Here is a 21462-nt window from a genome sequence, read left to right on the forward strand (position 1 = left end):
TCCATATTCAAGCAAGAAGATTAGAGAGGTGTTGGAGAAGGTGGAACGATGGGGACCGCTACCACTTTTAATTATTGGGGATTTGAACAATATTTGTGATGATTTTTGGGATAAGATAAGAACACCCAGAACAGGTCGGGGGGGGGGCACACTACAACATTTGGTACCTATGTGCGTGAAATAGGCATGATCGATCTATGGAGAGGCATGTGGGGGAGAGAGGGTACTCGTGCTATTCGCCGGCTCATGCTACGCTGTCCAGAATTGATATGGCGCTGGGTAACCGCCTGTTGGACACAATGGTGGGGGAGGTGCGTTATCTGCCGAGGGCCCTTTTGCATCATAGTCCAATTGAGGTGGAGGTTAGGTTGTTGGGGACACGGACCGCAAGCGGGAGAGAATGGAAGATCCATCCTAACTGGTTACATAGTATTGACTTGGAAAGTATAGGGAAGGAGGTGACGTAATTCTTTGCTTTAAATGATGGGAGTACAGATGCTCTAACTGTTTGGGATGCAATGAAGGCGTACCTGAGAGGGCTACTATTTAGAGATATTAGTAGGTGTAAGCGGAAGACGAGGGAGGCAGAGAGTGGCGGTGGAGGAGTTGAAGGCTGCAGAGGACGAGATGGTAGTGTTGGGAACTTCCGAGGCAGGGAAAAGGTTGAGAACAGCGCAAACTCATATGGAGAAGATTCTGCTGGGAAAACCTGAAAGGAAGCGGGAGTTTCAAAGGGTGACTTATTTTCAGGAGGGAGAAACAGTGGGACACATGCTATCGGTGGTGGCTTCTGCTCAGCGAAGTACCTCATATGTAAACTCGTTAGTTTCTGATGGTGGGAGCAAGATATCTGAAACATCTGAGATTATAAAGGTTTTTGCGGACTTCTACGCGGACTTATATTCCTCCAGGGTCAATGAGTCAGTCGGAGATACAGAGACTTTCTTGGAGAGTCTGGGGTTGCCGAAATTGAGTGAGGAGGATAGGGTGAGCCTCGATGCCCGTATCACGGAGGAGGAACTGAGTCGGGCGCTGAAGTCTATGGCCAATGGGAAGGCGCCTGGAGTTGATGGGTTACCAGCCGAAATCTATAAAAGCTTGGGGGAAGTGTTGATTCCCAGATTAAAGTTAGTACTGGAGGAGGCTGGATGCCAGGGGTATCTCCCAGCATCTATGAGGGAGGCCATTATAGTGGTTATTCCGAAGGAGGATAAGGATCTGGGGAAACCTGAGTCATATCGCCCAATCTCTCTGTTAACCATCAATATCAAGCTCTTGGCCAGGGTGTTAGCTTCCCGTCTGTCTAGTGTCATTACTAACCTTGTACATCCGGATCAGTCTGGCTTTATGCCTGACAGGTCTACAGCGGTCAATCTGCGGAGGCTGTATATGAATCTGCAGCTGAAGTCTGACAATTGTGGCTGGAGGGTTATTGCGTCCTTGGATGCCCATAAGGCGTTTGACAGTGTGGAGTGGGGATATCTCTGGCGGGTGTTGAAGTGTATGGGTATTGGACCGCAATTTGTGTCGTGGATTCAACTGCTATATTCATTACCGACAGCTAGAATCAGAGTGAATGGGGAACTTTCTCAGCCTATAAAGTTGGCCAGAGGTACGAGGCAGGGATGTCCACTGTCGCCCCTTCTGTTTGCTCTGGCTGTCGAGCCCCTGGCCACCAAGATTCGACAGTCTGATGAGGTCCCTGGGTTTAGATATGGGAGTGTTGAGGAAAAGATAGCGTTATATGCGGATGACATTTTACTATTCCTGGCGGACCCGGATGATGCCTTGAATGGGGCCATCGAGATCATTGAGAGATTTGGTGCCTTGTCGGGGTTGAGGATAAAGTGGGATAAATCGGTCCTCTTTGATGTAGATGGGGTGGAAGAGAGTGGGAGTGAGCCATTGGGAGAAGGGCGGCTTAAGGTGGCATCCCTTTTTAAATACCTGGGAATATGGATCTCGATGCCAGTTACGGAGTTTTTGTATAGGAATTTGACTCCTCTCATGGGCGCGCTTAAGGCAAAAGTAGATGCGTGGAACAAGTTACACCTATCGGTGGTGGGTAGGGTTAATCTTATTAAAATGGTTCTGATGCCCAAAATACTTTACGTCCTCCATAACGCGCCAGTTTGGATTCCACTTGGGAAATTCCGGCACATTAATGCTCTTTTTAGAAGCTTGATATGGGGGAGGCAATACCCACGTATTAGCCTGGAGATGCTTCAGCGACCCAAGGAAGATGGTTGTTTGGCTTTGCCCAACCCTGAGTTATATTTTCTTGCAGCCCAAAGTCAGCATTTGAAGGGCTGGGCGCGGGAGGCGTCCTCCAGTGCGGTACAACACTTAATGGATGGGGTGACAAACCGACGCCCGGTGGTGCAGTGTCTGGAGGATGGCTCCTTGGGAGCATTGGGGAAATTGTATCCAACTATGTTTTTGATACGTAAACTATGGACCAGACTGCGACAGATTCGGGGGGTTACGGGATTGACTAAATTTACACCGATATGGCTTAATAATAATTTGGTAGAGTTTGCGGCTCTGGGAGTGCTGACAGAGTGGCAGGCTAAAGGAATTTATTTTGTTGGTCAGATAATTCAACAACGAGTGTTAAAATCCTTTTCTCAGCTACAGGGGGAGTTTGGACTGAGACCTTCTGGGGAGTATCAATATGCTCAGATGAGGCATGCTTTTGGAGCTCAAAACAGGGGCGATGGCATTAGGATCCAAGAGGACATAGTTTTGGAATACGTGTGTGGGGATGGGACCACAAGGAGAGTCATTTCCACCCTTTATAAAGACCTACTGCATGCATATTTGTTGGATTTTCCTCTAAAAGCGAGAGCTAAGTGGGAGAGAGATTTAGGCCCAATGGAGAATGAAATCTGAGAGTCGGTGATGGAGTGGGTTCCACGATTGTCACTAAGCGAGCCGTATAGACTATCGCAGCTGTACATCTTGCACATAGTCTATAAATCACCGGAAGTGTTACACAGAGCGGGGTTGCGTGCTGACTCTGAATGCCCGAGATGTGGGACTGAGAATGCAGGAATATATCACATGATGTGGACATGTCCAAGACTGGTTGCTTTTTGGCTGGTAGTACTGAGTCGTGTGGAAGGGGCGTATAAATGCAGGGTGCCGAGAGATCCGATGGTGTGCCTACTGGGATATGTGGAGGAAATTAGAGTGGATAACACCTAGAAGATAGCAATAGCTAGGCTATTATATATGGCTCGGAAGGTGATAGCACGGAATTGGATCAAGGAGGAGCCGCCTACAAGGGGTGAATTCCTGAAATATGTTAAACACGGTCTCAAACTGGAAAAGGGGGTCTACAAAAGACGTGGGAAAATAGAAATGTTTGACAAAATGTGGACTCCGTCGCTCGAGCTGGGAGGAATAGGTAAAGGAAATGGGAGGCTGAGGGCCTTTGAATGGGGGAAATTGCTAGACGAATAAGCGGTCATAAGTGAGTTAAGCGGTTCATAGAGCCATCAATACTAGTAATAAAAGTATCATTGGAGAGGAGCTGTCATGGGGGGGGGGATTGGGGTTTGTTGGGATTGTTGGGGGTTTTGAAAATGAAGAAACTTTGTTTGTAACACACTGGAAGATGGATAAAATGTAATATTTATGTTCTTAATAAAAATCTATTTAAATTAAAAAAAAAAAAAACAGGGAATTTGGATTGAGATTTAGATAGTGAGCCCCATTGGGGCCTATGCAGCATCAATAGTAAAAAGATATAATGTTAAAAATAATTTTAAAAAATCATGCTATTCTCACCTTCCGTCGCCTCCGCAGCTTTCCCGCTCCTCCCGATGCTCTCGGCAGCTTCCGTTCCCAGAGATGCATTGCGAAATTACCCAGATGACTTAGCGGTCTCGTGAAACCGCTACGTCATCTGGGTAATTTCGCAATGCATCACTGGGAATGGAAGGTGCCGGCCGCATCGCGAGGAGCGGGACAACTTGGGTGGACGACGGAAGGTGAGGATATAATTATTTTTTATTTTAATTCATTTTTTCACTGGGATATGGTGCCCACACTGCTGTATACTACGTGGGCTGTGTTATATACACCACATGGCTGCTATATACTACATCGCTGTGCTATATACTATGTGCCTGTGCTATATACTACGTGCCTGTGCTACAGTTAGGTCCATATATATTTGGACAGAGACAACATTTTTCTAATTTTAGTTATAGACATTAACACAATGAATTTTAAACAAAACAATTCAGATGCAGTTGAAGTTCAGACTTTCAGCTTTCATTTGAGGGTATCCACATTAAAATTGGATGAAGGGTTTAGGAGTTTCAGCTCCTTAACATGCGCCACCCTGTTTTTAAAGGGACCATAAGTAATTGGACAGATTCAATAATTTTAAATAAAATGTTAATTTTTAGTACTTGGTTGAAAACCCTTTGTTGGCAATGACTGCCTGAAGTCTTGAACTCATGGACATCACTAGACACTGTTTCCTGCTTTTTGATGCTCTGCCAGGCCTTTACTGCGGTGGTTTTCAGTTGCTGTTTGTTTGTGGGCCTTTCTGTCTGAAGTTTAGTCTTTAACAAGTGAAATGCATGCTCAATTGGGCTGAGATCAGGTGACTGACTTGGCCATTCATGAATATTCCACTTCTTTTCTTTAACCCCTTCCCGACCCATGACGCCACGTAGGCGTCATGAAAGTCGGTGCCAATCCGACCCATGACGCCTATGTGGCGTCATGGAAAGATCGCGTCCCTGCAGATCCGGTGAAAGGGTTAACTCCCATTTCACCCGATCTGCAAGGACAGGGGGAGTGGTAGTTTAGCCCAGGGGGGTGGCTTCACCCCCCCCTGTGGCTACGATCGCTCTGATTGGCAGTTTCACTTTCAACAGCCAATCAGAGCGATTTGTAATATTTCACCTATTATAACTGGTGAAATATTACAATCTAGCCATGGCCGATGCTGCAATATCATCGGCCATGGCTGGAAATACTAATGTGACCCCACCCCACCGATCGCCCCCCCAGCCCCCCGATCTGGCCGGTACACTGCTCCGGCTCCCCTCCGTCCAGTGCTCCGCTCCCCCCCCCGTGCTCTTGTCCGCTCCCCCCGTGCTCCAATCACCCCGCCGTGCTCCAATCACCCCCCCTGCACTCCGATCCACCCCCCCATGCTCCGTTCCACCCCCCTGTGCTCCGTTCCAGCCCCCCCGTGCTCCGTTCCACGCCCCCGTGCTCCGTTCCACGCCTGCCGCGCTCCGATTCCCCCCCCATGCTCCGATCCCCCCCCCGTGCTCCCTCCCACCTCATCATACTTGCCGATCCTGCCGGGCTCCGTCCGTCTTCTCCCTGGGCGCCGCCATCTTCCAAAATGGCGGGCGCATGCGCAGTGCGCCCGCCGAATCGGCCGGCAGATTCGTTCCAAAGTGCATTTTGATCACTGAGATAGATTATATCTCAGTGATCAAAATAAAAAAAATAATAAATGACCCCCCCCTTTGTCACCCCTAAAGGTAGGGACAATAAAAAAATAAAGAAATTTTTTTTTTCCACTAATGTTAGGTTAGGGTTAGGGTTAGGGGTAGGGTTAGGGTTAGGGCTAGGGTTAGGGTTTCGGTATGTGCACACGTATTCTGGTCCTCTGCGGATTTTTCCGCTGCGGATTTGATAAATCCGCAGTGCTAAACCGCTGCGGATTTATGGCGGATTTACCGCATTTTTTTCTGCGCATTTCACTGCGGTTTTACAATTGCGATTTTCTATTGGAGCAGTTGTAAAACCGCTGCAGAATCCGCACAAAGAAGTGACATGCTGCGGAATGTAAACCGCTGCGTTTCCGTGCAGTTTTTCCGCAGCATGTGTACAGCGATTTTTGTTTCCCGTAGGTTTACATTGAACTGTAAACTCATGGGAAACTGCTGCGGATCCGCAGTGTTTTCCGCAGCGTGTGCACATACCTTTAGAATTAGGCCATGTGCACACGGTGCGGATTTGGCTGCGGATTCGCAGCAGTGTTCCATCAGGTTTACAGTACCATGTAAACATATGAAAAACCAAATCCGCTGTGCGGAAAATACCGTGCGGAAACGCTGCGTTGTATTTTCCGCAGCATGTCAATTCTTTGTGCGGATTCCGCAGCGTTTTACACCTGTTCCTCAATAGGAATCCGCAGGTGAAATCCGCACAAAAAACACTGGAAATCCGCGGAAAATCCGCAGGTAAAACGCAGTGCCTTTTACCCGCGGATTTTTCAAAAATGGTGCGGAAATATCTCACACGAATCCGCAACGTGGGCACATAGCCTTAGAGTTAGGGTTGGAATTAGGGTTGTGGTTAGGGTTGTGATTAGGGTTATGGCTACAGTTGGGATTAGGGTTAAGGGTGTGTTGGGGTTAGTGTTGGAGGTAGAATTGAGGGGTTACCACTGTTTAGGCACATCAGGGGTCTCCAAACGCAACATGGCACCACCATTGATTCCAGCCAATCTCGTATTCAAAAAGTCAAATGGTGCTCCCTCACTTCCGAGCCCTGACGTGTGCCCAAACAGTGGTTTACCCCCACATATGGGGTACCAGCATACTCAGGATAAACTGCGCAACAATTACTGGGGTCCAATTTCTCCTGTTACCCTTGTGAAAATAAAAAAATGCTTGCTAAAACATCATTTTTGAGGAAAGAAAAATGATTTTTAATTTTCACGGCTCTGCGTTGTAAACGTCTGTGAAGCACTTGGGGGTTCAAAGTGCTCACCACACATCTAGATAAGTTCCTTTCGGGGTCTAGTTTCCAAAATGGGGTCACTTGTGGGGGGTTTCTACTGTTAAGCCACATCAGGGGCTCTGCAAACGCAACGTGACGCCCACAGAGCATTCCATCAAAGTCTGCATTTCAAAACGTCACTACTTCACTTCCGAGCCCCGGCATGTGCCCAAACAGTGGTTTACCCCCACATATAGGGTATCAGCGTACTCAGGACAAACTGGACAACAATATTTGTGGTCCAATTTCTCCTATTATCCTTGGCAAAATAGGAAATTCCAAGCTAAAAAATCATTTTTGAGGAAAGAAAAATTATTTTTTATTTTCATGGCTCTGCGTTATAAACTTCTGTGAAGCACCTGGGGGTTTAAAGTGCTCAATATGCATCTAGATAAGTTCCTTGGGGGGTCTAGTTTCCAAAATGGGGTCACTTGTGGGGGAGCTCCAATGTTTAGGCACACAGGGGCTCTCCAAACGCGACATGGTGTCCGCTAACAATTGGAGCTAATTTTCCATTCAAAAAGTCAAATGACGCGCCTTCCCTTCCGAGCCCTGCCGAGTGCCCAAACAGTGGTTTACCCCCACATATGAGGTATCGGCGTACTCGGGAGAAATTGCCCAACAAATTTTATGAACCATTTTATCCTACTGACCATGTGAAAATGAAAAAATTGAGGCGAAAAGAATTTTTTTGTGAAAAAAAAGTACTTTTTCATTTTTACAGATCAATTTGTGAAGCACCTGAGGGTTTAAAGTGCTCACTAGGTATCTAAATAAGTTCCTTGGGGGGTCTAGTTTCCAAAATGGGGTCACTTGTGGGGGAGCGCCAATGTTTAGGCACACAGGAGCTATCCAAACGCGACATGGTGTCCGCTAACGATGGAAATAATTTTTCTTTCAAAAAGTCAAATGGCGCTCCTTCCCTTCCGAGCCTTACCATGTGCCCAAACAGTGGTTTACCCCCACATGTGAGGTATTGGTGTACTCAGGAGAAATTGCCCAACACATTTTAGGATCCATTTTATCCTGTTGCCCATGTGAAAATGAAAAAATTGAGGCTAAAAGAATTTTTTTGTGAAAAAAAAGTACTTTTTCATTTTTACGGATCAATTTGTGAAGCACCTGGGGGTTCAAAGTGCTCACTATGCATCTAGATAAGTTCCTTGGGGGGTCTAGTTTCCAAAATGGGGTCACTTGTGGGGGAGCTCCAATTTTTAGGCACACGGGGGCTCTCCAAACGTGACATGGTGTCCGCTAAAGAGTGGAGCCAATTTTTGATTCAAAAAGTCAAATGGCGCTCCTTCCCTTCCAAGCTCTGCCGTGCGCCCAAACAGTGGTTTACCCCCACATATGAGGTATCAGCGTACTCAGGACAAATTGGACAACAACTTTCGTGGTTCAGTTTCTCCTTTTGCCATTGGGAAAATAAAAAAATTGTTGCTAAAAGATAATTTTTGTGACTAAAAAGTTAAATGTTCATTTTTTCCTTCCATGTTGCTTCTGCTGCTGTGAAGCACCTGAAGGGTTAATAAACTTCTTGAATGTGGTTTTGAGTACTTTGAGGGGTGCAGTTTTTAGAATGGTGTCACTTTTGGGTATTTTCAGCCATATAGACCCCTCAAACTGACTTCAAATGTGAGGTGGTCCCTAAAAAAAATGGTTTTGTAAATTTCGTTGTAAAAATGACAAATCGCTGGTCAAATTTTAACCCTTATAACTTCCTAACAAAAAAAAATTTTGTTTACAAAATTGTGCTGATGTAAAGTAAACATTTGGGAAATGTTATTTATTAACTATTTTGTGTCACATATCTCTCTGGTTTAACAGAATAAAAATTCAAAATGTGAAAATTGCGAAATTTTCAAAATTTTCGCCAAATTTCCGTTTTTATCACAAATAAACGCAGAATTTATTGACCTAAATTTACCACTAACATGAAGCCCAATATGTCACGAAAAAACAATCTCAGAACCGCTAGGATCCGTTGATGCGTTCCTGAGTTATTACCTCATAAAGGGACACTGGTCAGAATTGCAAAAAACGGCAAGGTCTTTAAGGTCAAAATAGGCTGGGTCATGAAGGGGTTAATAAAGTCCTGGGTTGCTTTGGCTTTATGATTTGGGTCATTGTCCATCTGGAGTATGAAACGACGACCGATCAGTTTGGCTGCGTTTGGCTGGATCTGAGCACACAGTATGTCTCTGAATACCTCAGAATTCATTCTGCTGCATCTGTCATGTGTCACATCATCAATAAACACTAGTGACCCCATGACTCTGGCAGCCATGCATGCCCAAGGGAGCAGTGTTTTACAGATGATGTGGTATGCTTTGGATCATGAGCTGTACCACGCCTTCGCCATACTTTTCTCTTTCCATCATTCTGGTAGAGGTTGATCTTGGTTTCATCTGTCCAAAGAATATTCTTCCAGAACTGTGCTGGCTTTCTTAGATGTTTTTTAGCAAAGTCCAGTCTAGCCTTTTTATTCTTGGTGCTTATGAGTGGCTTGCACCGTGCAGTGAACCCTCTGTATTTACTTTCATGCAGTCTTCTCTTTATGGTAGATTTGGATATTGATACGCCGACCTCCTGAAGAGTGTTGGTCACTTGGTTGGCTGTTGTGAACGGGTTTCTCTTCACCATGGAGATTATTCTGCGATCATCCACCACTGTTGTCTTCCGTGGGCGCCCAGGTCTTTTTGCATTGATGAGTTCACCAGTGCTTTCTTTCTTTCTCAGGATGTACCAAACTGTAGATTTTGCCACTCCTAATATTGTAGCAATTTCTCGGATGGGTTTTTTTCTGTTTTCGCAGCTGCCATATGTGTCCCTGTTACTGTACCTGATACCCCAATACTGAGCCGCTGCTGCCGTATGTGTCCCTATTACTGCACCTGATACCCCAATACTGAGCTTCTGCTGCCGTATGTGTCCGTATTACTGCCCCAGATACCCCAGTACTGAGTCGCTGCTGCTGTATGTGTCCCTATTACTGCCCCTGATACCCCAATACTGAGCTGCTGCTGGCGCATGTGTCCCTATTACTGCACCTGATACCCCAATACTGAGCTGCTGCTGGCGTATGTGTCCCTATTACTGACTGCAGGTAGGGAGAAAGAGAGAGAGGGGGGGGGGGGGCTGGATGGGGGTTTGGGAGAGACGCTGCGGGACTCACTGCTTATTCACTGCTGTACATCCTCTGGTGCTCTTCATAAAGGGGCTGCAGACGCAGGGGGCGCTCTTTGTGAGTGGGGGTCCTAGGCGTCTGCCTGCCCCAAACGCTGGCCCTGGGAGTAGGTCACCCATAAGAAAGGCAAGAGCAGCACAGGTGCAAAACACTAATAAAGCAACGATTTAGTAACCCACCAAACAACTGTGAGGTGGCTGCCTAGTATTCTAATTGCACACAGGTCTGCATAAGATGTCGTTCACACCATTATGTGAGATGCACCTCTACCCGTATGACAGCCTATTACCAATGCCCCTACTATTACATCAGGCGTGCTGCTACTATGATATGTGCACCCACAGGCCAAACACCCCACATTACCCAGCCACCACTGGAAGGACCAGGCCTGCACCCTGCATCTCTTCTGGTTACAGGATAGGGTTTACCACTCTACCTCAGGAACTTTTTTCACTCTCGCTCTCCTACGTCTCCCAGCGTGAGAGTCCGTTTTGAACAGGCTATAGCTTCCCTGCTTCAGGCAGGAGTAATTGGAGTTGTTGCCATTTCAGAGCGCTTCAAGGGGTTTTTATTCAAACCTATTCATCATCCCCGAAAAGGATGGCCCGGAGCGGCCTATTTTAGACTCCTGAACAGATGGGTTTGGCTTTGTTGCTTCAAGATTAAATTGCTATGGTAAGTGATTGGAAGCTGGGTAATTTCTTTCTTCGGTAGATATTCGGGACGCTTATTTGCATATGCCCATTTTTTCCAGCCCATCACTGATTTGTTCGCTTCGCGGTCAATCAAGATCACTATTAGTTCAGGGTTCTCCCATTCGGACTGGCCAAAGCGCCCCAGGGTATTCACAAAGATCTTGGCCCCAGTTATGGTTTTGGCGTTGCAGGACAGGATGTCCATTAAAAATCAGGTGGAGTGACTATGGCTGACTATTCACAGCCCTGATCACGATAAGCGATCGGCTGCAGGGAGAATATAACTTTACTTTCTCCCTGCATCTGCACTTCCAATTAGAAAGCCACAAATAGTTTAAACAGTATTTACCAGCAGTGATTTTCTGAATCCCGTTCCAATATTCAAAGCAGTCTGTATAAATGTATGGAATACCGATGTCTTAGGATAGCGAGACCCCTGTAAGGAGCGGAGTCGGGACAGGCGGTGTTGTGCATTCTGATGAGTTATTGGACTGCAATGGGCCCTTACACTGTTCTTGCACCGGGGCCACTTTTCTGTTTGTGTTCACCACTGGGGGTGTCGGCAGTCATACCCCTACCAATTCTGACATTAATAACCTATTCTGAGGATTGGAAAGTCCTGGAAAAACCCTTTAATTTCTCGTTAAATTATTTAAATTTTTTCTACCATGAAAATTGTACAGATATGTGATTAAATGTGTAATTTAAATGTCTTTCCTCCTTCTCTAGTTTGCACGTGTGTGGTTCACAAGCGCTGCCATCAGTTAATCGTCACAGCTTGCACTTGCATGAACAATCCGACGAAAGTGGAAAAAAAGGTGACGTGTTTCTATTATTTTTATCTTCTTTGGTCTCCAGATCTTTTTTTTCAAAACCACTTCCTGTGTCTCAGACTTTAAGACATTTATAAGTTCAAAATCCCCTAGTATCTAATGATAGACCTTTCGCCTGCAGCTCTGGGGCCGCAGAGGGGGCGTTATTAGTATATGGAGGTGCAGAGGCGGCATTATTCGCATACGGAGGCGCAGAGGGGGACATTATTAGCATATGGAGGCGCAGAGGGGGCATTATAGGTATATCGAGGCACAGAGGGGGAATTATTAGTATATGGAGGCGCAGAGGGGGAATTATTAGTATATGGAGGCGCAGAGGTGACATTATTAGTATATGGAGGCACAGAGGGGGAATTATTAGTTTATGGAGGCGCAGAGGGGGAATTATTTGTATATGGAGGCACAAAGGGGGCATTAGTATATGGAGGCACAGAGGGGGCATTATCAGTATATGGAGGTGCAGAGGGGGGATTATTAGTATATGGAGGCACAGAGGGGGCATTATTAGTATATGGAGGCAAGAGGGGGCATTATTAGTGTATGGAGGCACAGGGGGGGCATTATTAGTATATGGAGTCGCAGAGGGGGCGTTATTAGTATATGGAGGCGCAGATGGGGCGTTATTAGTATATGGAGGTGCAGAGGGGGGATTATTATAGAGGCACAGAGGGGGCATTATTAGTATATGGAGGCACAGAGGGGGCATTATTAGTATATGGAGGCACAGAGAGGACATTATTAGTATATGGAGGCACAGAGGGGGCATTATTAGTATATGGAGGCACAGAGGGGGCATTATTAGTATATGGAGTCGCAGACGGGGCGTTATTACTATATGGAGGCGCAGAGGGGGCGTTAGTATATAAAGGTGCAGAGGGGGCATTATTAGCATATGGAGGTGCAGAGGGGACATTATTAGCATATGGAGGTGCAGAGGGGACATTATTAGTATATGGAGGTGCAGAGGGGACATTATTAGTATATGGAGGCGCAGAGGGGACATTATTAGTATATGGAGGCACAGAGGGGACATTATTAGTATATGGAGGTACAGAGGGGGAATTATTAGTATATGGAGGCACAGAGGGGGAATTATTAGTATATGGAGGCACAGAGGGGGCATTATTAGTATATGGAGGTGCACAGGGGGGATTATTAGTATATGGAGGCACAGAGGGGGCATTATTAGTATATGGAGGCACAGAGAGGACATTATTAGTATATGGAGGTGCAGAGGGGGGCTTATTAGTATATGGAGGCACAGAGGGGGCATTATTAGTATATGGAGGCAAGAGGGGGCATTATTAGTATATGGAGGCACAGGGGGGGCATTATTAGTATATGGAGTCGCAGAGGGGGCGTTATTAGTATATGGAGGTGCAGAGGGGGCGTTATTAGTATATGGAGGTGCAGAGGGGGAATTATTATAGAGGCACAGAGGGGGCATTATTAGTATATGGGGGCATTATTAGTATATGGAGGCACCACAGAGGGGGCATTATTAGTATATGGAGGCACAGAGAGGACATTATTAGTATATGGAGGCACAGAGGGGGCATTATTAGTATATGGAGGCACAGAGGGGGCATTATTAGTATATGGAGGCACAGAGGGGGCATTATTAGTATATGGAGTCACAGACGGGGCGTTATTACTATATGGAGGCGCAGAGGGGGCGTTATTAGTATATGAAGGTGCAGAGGGGGCATTATTAGCATATGGAGGTGCAGAGGGGACATTATTAGTATATGGAGGCACAGAGGGGGAATTATTAGTATATGGAGGCACAGAGGGGGAATTATTAGTATATGGAGGCACAGAGGGGGAATTATTAGTATATGGAGGCACAGAGGGGGAATTATTAGTATATGGAGGCACAGAGGGGGAATTATTAGTATATGGAGGTACATTATTAGTAATATTAAGGCACAAAGTGCATTATTAATATAATAAAACCCACAATGGTGCTTTTATTGATGCATAGAGGCTTAGAACTCTCTCAAAGGATTTTAGTTTGTTGCTGATTTATTTAGCACAATATTTCACCATAGTGCAGGGTAAGGGGACAGAAAAGCGGCAAGCAGTGCTGGAAGTTTGACGTTTCGACCCATCATGGGTCTTTTTCAAATTTGTTGCTGCATCCTTGAGTGTGAAGGAGTCGAATATCATCACTGCACGCGCTCCTTAAATGGGGCATTTTTAGTATGTGAATGCACAGATGGGACGATGGTCTGTCGTGTTTAATAGCAAAATCAGATATTATTTACCCTCGCCAAGTCTTGCGCTTTCTGTCTGCTACTGCTCCAGTCTTGGTGATCACATCACCGCTGCAGCCATTCTCTGTTTAGGAAGATGGCACAAGCTGCTGAGCTCAGTAATTGGCTGCAGCGGGGATGTAAACTGTCTACCTGAGCAATGCAACAAAAACATTGAGATTGCAGCAGTGATGGAGAGCTAGGGCAGGACCCCGGGAGTGTGAGTACTATGTGATTTTGTTGTTTCACAAGACAAGCAACACTTTTCTAAAACTGTAAAACCACTTTAATGTATGGAGGCACATAGGGGGCATGAACTTGGCAGCATCAGTGGTTATCTGAAAAAGAAGGTGGTGAGAAACATTGGCCCTGGAGCCCAAGCTAGTTTACATACACAGAATGATAGATATATAGATATTATATATTACTACGTATGAGTGTATATACAGCTCTGGCAAAAATTAACAGACCACTGCAAAATGTTCAGTTTGTCTGATTTTTCTCTATATACCTATATTTTGAGTAAATTGTAAATTGTTCTTTTATTCTATAAACTACTGACTACATGTCTCCGAATAGCCAAGCAGTAAATTTTGTATTTATTTTCTGACAAAGAAAAATGGTCAAAATAAAAAAAAACAAGACCCAGTGCTTTCGGACCTCAAATAATGCAAAGAAAACAAGTTCATAATCATTTAGAAACAACAATACTAATGTTTTAACTCAGGAAGAGTTCAGAAATCAATATTTTGTGGAATAACCATGATTTTTAATCACAGCTTTCATGCGTCTTGGCATGCTTTCCACCAGTCTTTCACAGTGCTCCTGGTACAAAAATGTAAGCAGTTCTTCTATGACTATCCATCATCCTCTTGGTTACATTCGAGAGGTTTTCAATGGGGTTCAGGTATGGAGATTGGGCTGCCCATGACAGGGATTTGATGTGGTGGTCTCTTCATTTTTGCCAGAGCTGTATGTAGATATATATGTATTATTACTACATATGAGAGTATATATGTAGATATATATGTAATTTTGTTAACTATGTGTTTTGCATTTAGATCTTTGAACAGAGATTCGGTATCAATTTACCCCACAAGTTTCATGACCATAATTACAAGGTGCTGACGTTCTGTGACCATTGTGGGTCATTATTATGGGGGCTAATGAGGCAGGGATTACAGTGTAAAAGTAAGTCATGTTGTAATCACATGTGCCGCAATAGTGTGCAGTATAATGTACCGCTTCATATTAAATGTATTATCTGGATATAAAAACAAACAAACATGGGAACCAGGAGGACTCATTCATTGGAAGTTTGGATCCTTTTCACAGCCAGCCTGTCCTCTCCTTCGTGTCTTCTACAATAGTGGCTGCTTTGATAACAGTGTGAATTGCGCCATACTGCATTGTATACCCAAACTCCGCAGATTTGTTGCTGGTTCCTCAGCTCATTCCACAATGCAGAACTGGTTTTCATATTGGACTCATTTCCTGAAAATCCCTGTTGTCGTTCTTACTACAGTTCCTATCACCCCTTTCTCTTTGATTCACTTTCCTAACCGTTTGTCTCTCTTGTCAGGTTGTTACCAATTTTTCAAATTGGCTGTTAATAACGTTCCTTAGGAGCGGACAACGTACTGGAGCAAATTGGCCCAAAATGTTTCAAATAAATTTTGTGTTTGCCCATATTAACTAATCACAGCACAGCTTTAATTTTGCCAGTTGTTTAAAAAAAATGAAAGCTGAACCCTGATTGGCTGTTGTGGACAACAAAGCCCATCTTTCTTTTAGACAGCTTTGATCACTTTGGTTATTTGTGTCATCCTGGAAGCTATTTTCATATATATATATATATATATATATATATATATATATATATATATATATATATATATATATATATATATATATATATACACATATATATATATACACATATATATATATATACACATATATATATATATACACATATATATATATACACATATATATATATATATATACATATATATATATATACATATATATATATATATATTCTGTTTGGAAAACATACTTAACATACTTTTACTCTTTTAGGACACTATGGGCTTTTTTCAACAATATGGGCCTTGTTGTCCATAGTAACCAATCAGAGCTTAGCTTTCAAGTGTTACCCAGGTCAGGAGAAATGAAAGCAGCATTTTGATTGGTCGCCATGGGCAACAAGAGCAGCTTCTCTGTTAGTTTTGTGCCTTTTTTTAGTTTAGTAGTTTTTGAACCCCATAATGACCGCTGATTTGCAGACATTGAGGGGCCTTACTCTACAGCATGTTATATTTTAACTAGACCAGACACTATTGCCATCTAAAATGTAAAAAAAAAAAACAAAATGTGAAAAGAAAAAAAAGTTAATTTTGTCATAAAAACTAAAATTCTAATAATTAATACATTAATAAACCCCTGCCCGCCACAGTGACCCTAGCAATGTCATGCTGCATATCAAAATAACTGTAAAATCTTTCTGGAAAATGTAAGTTCTTCTACTTTAGTTATTTTTATTTTTTTATATATTAAAAAAAAATGAGTTCACACGTGTGTTGTCCTTTCCCATTTTCAGTTCTGTCACAGACGTGCTGAATCCATCACGTGACTGACACCAATGATCCATTGGGTTCTTTTCTTGAGACCGTCACGCTGACTTCCCCACATATGAGTCCTTGCCATGTGTTTCCACAGGAATGGAGGAGAAAGTTGCTGCCGGGCACCTCTGGCAGCAAGTTGTCTACTCAGAAAACAAAAGGATCGGGTGTAAAAAATTGCAATGCCCTGACCCTTCTTTTCTCAGATATCTTTTATTGACCGAGAGTCCAAAGGTTCCCTATACACATCAGATGGTTGGCGGGTTCGGACGATTTCCAACCAATGAGTATTTGGGGCCTTAAAGCTGGCCATACATATAAAATGCTCAATGGCTGTGTGCTGAAAGTTCATTCGGTCAACAGCCATCTCGGCAGACTCCCTCGAGCACAGGAAAGGTCGGCCAAACAAGTGAGTGAGAGAGCCGTTAACTGACACGTTGGTTGGTGGCTTATTTCAGGGAGAACAAATGAGATCGCTGACATGCCTGATCGACATCTCTCCGAACCATCAATTAGCCCGTGCCCCCATATATATTAGACCCTTGGCCAAACCTGTCGATATTGGCGGGTTCAGCCCACATAAGCCTAATATGTGTAGCCGGCTTAAGAGATTTACATCGGACTTCATATTTCCAATTTTCTATCATAGGAAAAAAAATGAATCCACTGCTGGATCCAATACATGATGGACACCAAAGGTGCCCATTCTCCTCACTTGTTAGGTTTGTCATTTTTTGGGGTGACGGATCATCACCAACCCTACACACACACCTCTCGTGAAGGCATGGTGACGATACGTCCCAATCCAGAGCCCAGTAATTAGGCAGATAGGACAGTAAGTCATTGAAAGAAGATATTGTGGATACACATTAAATCACATATTAGAATTTTGATCATTGGATATCCTACTGGTGGGACTTGCCAAGATCATCTGTAATCTGGTAAATGGATTTGGGAGTTTCTGTATTGGGATATGAGAAAATGTGAGGAAAAAAAAAAGGCAGATAGAGGATACATAAAATATAGTGCATCTTTATTGAAATAAACATTAAAAACCTGGAATAAAAAGAGAACCAAACAAGGAAACAAAAAAGGTGGGTATGAATTACAGTGGATGGCTGCAATAATGAAGGTCTATGAAAGTATGGATATGGTGGTAGACCATGGGGGAATAATCAAGTTGATTCCAAATAAAGTGTAAGTGCAACATGAATATACAAATATGCAACCCAACAACCTGGGACAAATAATTTGTAAATATATAGTAATCATCAGCCAACTGAAAAATGATATATGATATATATCTATCCATATAATCATCTAAGGGGTACTTCCATCTGTTTGTCTGTAACGGAAATCCCACGTCGCTGATTGGTCGCAACCTGCGGGCCGCGACCAATCAGTGACGGGCACAGTCCGCCCGCGAATTCGCCCCTTCCTACTCTGTCAGTGCCCCCTCCAGTCAGCGCTCACACAGGGTTAATGGCTGCGTTACACCTCGTTATGCCGTGGTGTAACTCACTCTGTTAACGCTGCTATTAACCCTGTGTGACCAACTTTTTACTATTGATGCAGCCTATGCAGCATCAATAGTAAAAAGATCTAATGTTAAAAATAATAATAAAAAAATTATATACTCACCTTCCACTGCCTTTCCTGCTCCTTGCGACCCTCCGGCCCATACATTGCGGTCTCGCGAGATGATGACGTAGCGGTCTCGCGAGACCGCTACGTCATCATCTCGCGAGACCGCAATGCATTCTTGGACCGGAGCATCGCTAAATGCCTCGCCTGGATCTGGGGCCGTCGGAAGGTGAGTATATAACTATTTTTTATTTTAGGTTTTTTTTTTTTTTTAACAGGGATATGGTGTCCACATTGCTATATACTACGTGGGCTGTTATATACTGCATGTGGTGTTATATACTGCGTGGGCTGTGCTATATACTACGTGGCTGTGCAATATATTACGTGGCTGGGCAATATACTACGTGGCTGTTATATACTGCGTTAGCTGTGCAATATACTACGTGGCTGTGTTATATACTACGTGGGCTGTGCTATATACTACGTAGCTGTGCAATGTACGTGGCTAGGCAATATACTATGTGGCTGTGCTATATACTACGTGGCTGTTATATACTATGTGGGCTGTGTTATATACTACGTGGCCTGTGTTATATACTACGTGGGCTGTGCAATGTACGTGGCTGTGTTATATACTACGTCGGCTGTGTTATATACTGCATGGGCTGTGCTATATACTGCGTGGGCTGTGCTATATACTGTGTGGGCTGTGCTATATACTGCGTGGGCTGTGCTATATACTGCGTGGGCTGTGCTATATACTACGTGGGCTGTGCTATATGCTACGTGGGCTGTGTTATATGCTACGTGGGCTGTGTTATATGCTACGTGGGCTGTATTATATGCTACGTGGGCTGTGTTATATACTACATGGCCTGTGCTATATGCTACGTGGGCTGTGTTATATGCTATGTGGGCTGTGTTATATGCTACGTTGGCTGTGTTATATGCTACTTGGCTGTGGTATATTTCTCTGCTGTATCTGTGCATCATGAATCGTGGTATGTGTTAAAGATGGGGGCCCACTGAGACTCTTTCGCCCGGGGCCCTCAAAAACCTGGAGCAGGCCCTGGCTTCACTGATTGGTCACGCCCGGCCAGCTGCGAACAATCAGCGACAGGCGCAGTCCGCCCGCGAATTGGCGTGGAATTTGAACCACGCTTCGCTAATTGGTCGCGGCCAGCCGGCCAAATCCTGTGTATAAATTGCATTATTCTGAAAATTTCATAAATAAACTACATACATATTCTAGAATACCCGATGTGTTAGAATCGGGCCACCATCTAGTATATATATAATTAGATATATTAAAGTTAAATGGTACATGAAAGATTAGAGACAAAATTGCCAGTGTATGTATAGAGAGAGAAAGATTTCATCTAGCTGAATGAATAATGACAATGTGGATGCAAACAATAAGGTTCATAAATGCAACACTTAATAGTGAAAATAGAAACTAATTGGCCACATGGAGACAAACCTGGTGAGCAATCCAGTTGAGTCAATGTAGATTAAGAACATTCCAGTATTACACTATAATATTGGATGTAGGAGAACCTCAGAAAATGACCGCACTGTTACTAGAAAAAAAAATCTCTATACAAAGACCAACACTGATATTACCGCCATATATTGACCATATATTGGTAGATCCCAGTCCTGCAGACCATATAAGAGATCACAGCACAGTTACAGATGGTGACTTACAGCAGACATTCTTTATGATGGAGTCATTCATTTTTCCCGTCTTTTCCATCTGGCCCAGACCATCATGACAACTTCTTTCAGCCAGGACTCATCTGCAGAGATTACAACAAAGACATATTTCACTTCTCATATTCCAGCCCCATCAACATCTATTCCTGCACAAACTCCTCATCCTGCTGATACCCCAATACTGAGTCGCTGCTGCCGTATGTGTCCCTATTACTGCACCTCTTACCCCAATACTGAGCCGCTGCTGCCGTATGTGTTCCTATTACTGCACCTGATACCCCAATACTGAGCCGCTGCTGTTGTATTTGACCCAATTACTGCACCTGATACCCCAATACTGAGCCGCTGCTGCCGTATGTGTCTCTATTACTGCACCTGATATCCCAATACTGAGCCGCTGCTGCCGTATGTGTCTTTGTTACTGCACCTGATATCCCAATACTGAGCCGCTGCTGCCGTATGTGTCCCTGTTACTGCACCTGGTACCCCAATACTGAGTCGCTGCTGCCGTATGTGTCCCTGTTACTGCACCTGATACCCCAATACTGAGCCGGTGCTGCCATATGTGTCCCTGTTACTGCACCTGATACCCCAATACTGAGTCGCTGCTGCCGTATGTGTCCCTATTACTGCACCTGATACCCCAATACTGAGCCGCTGCTGCAGTATGTGTCTTTATTACTGCACCTGATACCCCAATACTGAGCCGCTGCTGCCGTATGTGTCCCTATTACTGCACCTGATTCCCCAATACTGAGCTGCTGCTGCCGTATGTGACCCCATTACTGTACCTGATACCCCAATACTGAGCTGCTGCTGCCGTATGTGTCCCTATTACTGCCCCTGATACCCCAATACTGAGCCGCTGCTGCCGTATGTGTCCTTATTACTGCCCCTGACACCCCAATTCTGAGCCGCTGCTGCCCTGTGTTCCTATTGCTGCACCTGACACCCCAATACTGAGCCGCTGCTGCCATATGTGTCCCTATTACTGCCCCTGATACCCCAATACTGAGCCACTGCTGCCGTATGTGTCCCTATTACTGCACCTGATACCCCAATACTGAGCCTCTGCTGCCGTATGTGTCCCTGTTACTGCACCTGATACCCCAATACTGAGCCACTGCTGCCGTATGTGACCCTATTACTGCGCCCTGATATCCCAATACTGAGCCGCTGCTGCCGTATGTGTCCCTATTACTGCGCCCTGATATCCCAATACTGAGCCGCTGCTGCAGTATGTGTCCCTATTACTGCACCTGATACCCCAATACTGAGCCGCTGCTGCCGTATGTGTCCTCTATTACTGCACCTGATACCGCAATACTGAGCCGCTGCTGCCATATGTGTCCCTATTACTGCACCTGCTGTGTGGTTCTAATAATGCTCCGAGTCTCCCCCTACCTGCTCAGGCCCCATAGCAGCCCGGTGGCAGGGGAGGGAGATCGTGTCTCCCTGCCCTGCTGCAGAGTGTAACTGTATGGCCACTCTGTCCTGTGCACACCCATACAGTAGCGGAGCTCCAGATGAGCCCCCAGTGCCACTTAGTTTAGTAGTGTAGGTACCGAGGGGAGGACAGAGGGACCGCCCCTGTGCCCCCCTAGTAGCTACGCTACTGACCTAAAGACGTAAAGCTATATTTCAAATATAGAACATACCCAACCACAGGAGCACACCCAATGCTCGTTTCGCCAGACCTTTGTACTTACATATGTTTGTTCGTTATTAATATTCATTCAACTACCTAAATACAATTTTTTTTCATTTGTATATACAAGCCTTGAAAAAGTTCACCACTTG

The 21462-nt window shown here is 44.6% G+C and overlaps 1 protein-coding gene across 1 annotated transcript in view; it reads left to right on the top strand.

Moving 5' to 3' along the window:
- PRKCH (protein kinase C eta) overlaps window positions 1–21462 on the top strand; it is a 206065-nt gene that overhangs the window by 118265 nt on the left and 66338 nt on the right. Inside the window, exons 5-6 of the mRNA XM_069733683.1 lie at window positions 11374–11462; window positions 14794–14923. Coding sequence (XP_069589784.1) covers window positions 11374–11462; window positions 14794–14923 — 219 coding nt within the window. The remainder of the gene's footprint in view (window positions 1–11373; window positions 11463–14793; window positions 14924–21462) is intronic.

The sequence above is a fragment of the Ranitomeya imitator genome, chromosome 1 (genome assembly GCF_032444005.1).
Source record: "Ranitomeya imitator isolate aRanImi1 chromosome 1, aRanImi1.pri, whole genome shotgun sequence".
Classification (NCBI taxonomy): domain Eukaryota; kingdom Metazoa; phylum Chordata; class Amphibia; order Anura; family Dendrobatidae; genus Ranitomeya; species Ranitomeya imitator.